Raw genomic sequence first — 4,796 nt, forward strand, 5'->3', positions numbered from 1 at the left:
CAAGCCACCACCAGAGGCTGACGGTCCACTCGAGCTTGTAACACTTCACGTGCCCGCCGCTCTAGTGGCCCCTTGAAGCCATGTTGATTTGTTTGCCGACGCGTCGCCGCCGGCCGCGGGCCATTGGCGCACGTTCGACACAAAGCGGAAGCATTTTGACTGATTTCTTTCTCTTTATAATTTTTTTGTATTTTCATTTATTTATTTTTATTTTTTTTGTTTGCGTTTCATTGCAGTCGAATTTCCCGAAGAGGATGGCGACATGTTGATGGAACCGAACGACTTTGCACCCATCACAGTATTGCGTTCGCAAGAGCATCATTTCCATATGCCGCCCACGACAACAACGTCGGCGCTGCTTCATCACCAACAGCCACAGGCGCAGCTGCAGCAACCCCTGCTTCCCTCAGCCCCCAAGCCAAGACGCTTTCAGGCGCCTGTCCCAACCGGACAAGAACAGTTCCGACCCATACCCAATCCGCAGCTAATCGCAAGGGCTGACATCGTTGGGGGCAACATCGACTCGCATAGTCAAGCGGCACAGAACTTCTATCCGCCGTTTTATCATGAGGCACCACCATTGGGTCACTCGCGTCCCTACTTTCCGGGCCCACCCGATGGCGCACCCGTTTTGCCAACAAAATACGCCGAAGGACCCGTCCCACCCCAACAGCGAGGCTTCGATGCAGCCATTCTAGGATCTGGCGATTTTGGCGTGCTGCGAGGTGGCACTTTCTATCCCGAAGAGGAGATGCCCTACCATCAGGAGGACAACAGTGACTATATCTACAGCGATGCAAATAATGGTCATGGCCGTCCAACGGAGGGCTTTGTACAAAAGTACACCTATCCGGAGGAGCAGTTCGCCAACTTCCGCGATTTTGCCGATATAAATACGCCCGCTGATTCGGCCTTCTCCCAGTTTGTGGTTGTCTATGCGGCTAAGAATGCTACGAAATCCAATACGCATCCGCATCCGAAAAATATTTTCGAACAACTCGAACTGCTGGATCGCCAGAAGGCGCTCGAGGAGAAGGCGCTGAAAAAACAACAGCCCAGCAAGTCCAAATCGAAGCTCTTCAAGACGAAGTTGCAAAAGAAGTATAAAAAGAAGTTGAATCCCAAGAATATCGATTTGGAGCCGTTGCTGGCGATGAGTTAAGCTACCTACTACCCTAACCTATATCCCTCTCTTCCTCTTCGTCACATTCCTTACAAGTTGCCAGTGAATGGTTAAGCTTGTATTATATAATTTCATTTATTCACTGCTAATTTTATTTATTTTGAATGTGAAGCCGTGCAAACATAAGTGCCGGAATTGAGACCGGAACTGATGATTAATATACAAAGTAGTATTTGAAGATTTATGCTATGTTTTGAAGGTCAGGGTCAGGTCAGTTCACATGGGGAAATAGTTTTTATAGGACACAAAACATATTTTCCAATTTTTGGAAGTTCCAATACAAATTTCGTAAATATTTCGAAACAAATGTCTTAAATGATATCCAATTTATTTACTCTACGCCATAGCAATAAATTCAAATTGGGGGAGCACCATCTTTATGAAAATTAAAGAATATATTCTTTCCCTATGTCCACCTGTACCTTCTGAATTCTTCAGCAGTGTTCTGGTTCAAAAAAGCAACAACAAATTGGCACTTATGCCTGTTTGGGGCTTTAGTTATAACGAAAGGCGAAAGGCAATAGCAACCGCAAGGAAAATGGCAAAATGCTTATTTTTCTCACTTCGGCTTTTCTCAAGTACCTTTTAAGATTTCTTTATGTTAAGTTTCTCATTTCCCATTCAATTCTCCACAAATCTAACATCTCTATGTAGAAATGCATTAGTTACGATAATTAACGTGTGTGTTCTGCTTATTTTTTTGTTTAAATTTAATATATATATATATATATATTGAATAGATTATATATTCGCTGAAAAGGGAAGGGCTCAGTAGGAGTAAAGTAAAAGACAATAGTCGCGGACCGCCGTGCGTCTGTTCGCTTTAGAGTTTTATTGGAGACTGACACTTTTGCTATACATATTCTTTATGCTTACATTCGTATGCAACAGTGACAGATAACTTGTAGATAACATAAGATTATTATCTGCTTATATTAACATGCGTGCATTGGTACTTATGTTTGTATTGATTTTCAACACCCTTCCTCAATGCAAACATGTTTTACAAAAATTTTCAAATCAAATTTAACAGCTTTGTAAAATGAACATGCTTCGCTTTAGGGAGATTTTTCGTTAAAATATCAGCTATCATTTCATTGGTTGATGTATACTGTAAAACAATTTGTTCTTCGTTTACAACCTGTCTTGCAAAATGATATCTAATATCAATATGCTTTGTTCTTTCATGGTGTACAGGATTCTTAGCTAATTGTTGAGCACTTAAATTATCGCCATGAAGAATAGTTGGAGTACTCGAGTCACCGCAGCCAATCTCCACTATAAGACGCCGTAGGTATATGGCCTCCTTACACGCAGTTGAAAGAGCCATATACTCCGCCTCCGTGCTGCTAAGTGCCACGCTGCGTTGCTTTTCAGATCGCCAGGATATGGGTCCTCCAGCCAAGTGGTATACATAGCCAGTATACGACTTGCGATCGATGCGGTCGCCACCCCAGTCTGCATCCACATAGCCGGTAAGGGGTTGTCCACACTCTTTGTAGTGCAACTTCAGGTCCACAGTTGACGCCAGGTATCGAAGCACATGTTTTACACCCACTAGGTGCTCTGCATGCGGATCTTGATTCCGTTGAGCTAACTTGGCAACGGAATGCAATATGTCTGGCCTTGTTGTAAGCGCCAGCCACATTAACTCGCCAATTGAAGACTGGTAGGATGCAATGTCAACCTTTTGACAATGCTCGCTGGTACATATCACTTGGAAACCAGCATCCAGTGGGGTCGCTGTAGGTCTACAGGTCTCGCATCCATGTTCACGCAATATGTCTTTGATGTATTGCGAATTGCTTAGCGAAATTTCGCCAAGCTCACCGTCGCGCTGCACTTCCATGCCAAGGAACAAATGCAGCTCTCCCTTGTCAACACATTCAAACGATGTTGTAATGGCTGACTTGATGTTGGCCAAGTCCTCTTTTGATCGGCATGCTATAATTATATCATCAACATAAACAAGGATTAATGATAAGTCACCTCTTCCGTTCCTTTTGTAAAGACACGGTTCATTTTCACATGCTACAAAATCTATGCCTTGTAGTACACAATCGAGCTTGGAGTTCCACTCGCGCCCCGACTGCTTCAATCCATATATTGCCTTTTTAAGCAATAAAGCCTTACTTGGATTATTGGGATCTGTGTATCCCTGTGGCTGCTTCATATAAACAGTTTCATGCAGGTCGCTATTCAAATAGGCGGTACACACATCTATCTGGTGAAGGTACAGCTTCAATTCCGCTGCTAACGCCAAAATAAACCGCACGGTTTCCAATCTGCAAACGGGTGAGAACGTCTCTACATAGTTCACGCCATACTTCTGGGAGCACCCTTTAGCAACGAGTCGTGCCTTGAAACGTTCGACTTTTCCATCAGAGTCACGTTTCAGGCTGTATACCCACTTGCAACCAACTGCTCGCTGATCTTTTGGTAAATCAGCCATCTGCCAGGTTTCGTTTGATTGTAGTGCCTGATATTCCTTTTGCATCGCCTCTTGCCAGAATACTGCATGTGTGCTACCAACGGCCTGATCATAGGATGTCGGAACCATTACGTCACTAGCAACCAATGCTCCAAGCACATTGTATTGCTTTCTTGGACGACCAGGTTTACCATTTCGAACAATTTTAGGCCGGCCTGGCCCAATCTTCACAGTATCCTCGTCAGAGTCTTCTTTTTCGACTGCACTCTCATATGCGTTGGAGCTGCTGTCGTCAGAACTGTGCTCACTGTCATCGTCGTCGATGCTTCTGTCACCATCCGTGTGAGTGACATGCTCTTGAACCTCGCATGCAGGAAAATCTACCGTAACGGTATCTTCATTGGTATGACCACCACAACGCTCATCAAATAGAATGTCTCGTTTTTCGACAATCGTCCTCGTCTCTGGGTCGTATAACCGATAGCCTTTGGCTGCTACCGAATACCCAACCATACGGTACTCATGCCCTTTGGGTTTGAATTTGCCTTTACGGGGACCCTTTGCAAGTGCAACTGCAATGGAACCAAAAACTTTTAGATGGCTAACACAGGGTTTCTTACCTGTCCACGCTTCCATTGGAGTCAGGTTGTTCAGTGCACTGGTAGGTGATCTGTTTCTTATGTATACTGCTGTGTTGACTGCTTCGGCCCACAAAGACTCGCCTAGGCCCGACTGCACCAATAAGCATCTGGACATCTCCGTTAATGTCCGGTTTGCTCTTTCCGCCACGCCGTTCTGCTGCGGAGTATAAGCCACGGTCAATTGCCTTGCAATACCATGGTGTTTCAGGAAACCGTTGAATGTTGTGTTGACAAACTCGCCTCCATTGTCGGTTCGAATACATTTGAGCTTTTTATCTGTTTGCCGTTCAACCAAGTTTTTAAATTCGACGAACTTACTGAACACTTCATCTTTCTTCCGCAAAAAATAAACAAATATACGCCTGGACTTGTCATCGATGAAGGTCAGAAAGTATTTGGATCCAGCAAGTGACTTCGTGTCGAATGGGCCGCATACATCAGCATGAACCAGTTCCAACAGCTCTTCGGCACGGTTAGTGCTTACCTTTGGGAATGGCTGTACATGTATTTTGCTTAGCATACACGTTTTGCAATTCAAGTT

The 4,796-nt window shown here is 44.4% G+C and overlaps 1 protein-coding gene across 1 annotated transcript; it reads left to right on the top strand.

The window, feature by feature from the left end:
• The first annotated feature begins 244 nt into the window (after window positions 1-244).
• LOC115629833 lies at window positions 245-1,162 on the top strand. The gene has a single exon (XM_030526410.1). It carries the CDS (start codon window positions 263-265, stop codon window positions 1,160-1,162), a length of 900 nt encoding a protein of 299 aa, XP_030382270.1. The 5' UTR covers window positions 245-262.
• The last annotated feature ends 3,634 nt before the right edge of the window (window positions 1,163-4,796 follow it).

This window comes from Scaptodrosophila lebanonensis, unplaced genomic scaffold, assembly GCF_003285725.1.
Source record: "Scaptodrosophila lebanonensis strain 11010-0011.00,11010-0021.00 unplaced genomic scaffold, SlebRS2 tig00000165-arrow-arrow-pilon, whole genome shotgun sequence".
NCBI lineage: Eukaryota > Metazoa > Arthropoda > Insecta > Diptera > Drosophilidae > Scaptodrosophila > Scaptodrosophila lebanonensis.

Coding starts and splice junctions, on each gene's coding strand:
- LOC115629833 (XM_030526410.1), top strand. CDS start 263: ATGTTGATGGAACCGAACGACTTTGCACCCATCACAGTATTGCGTTCG.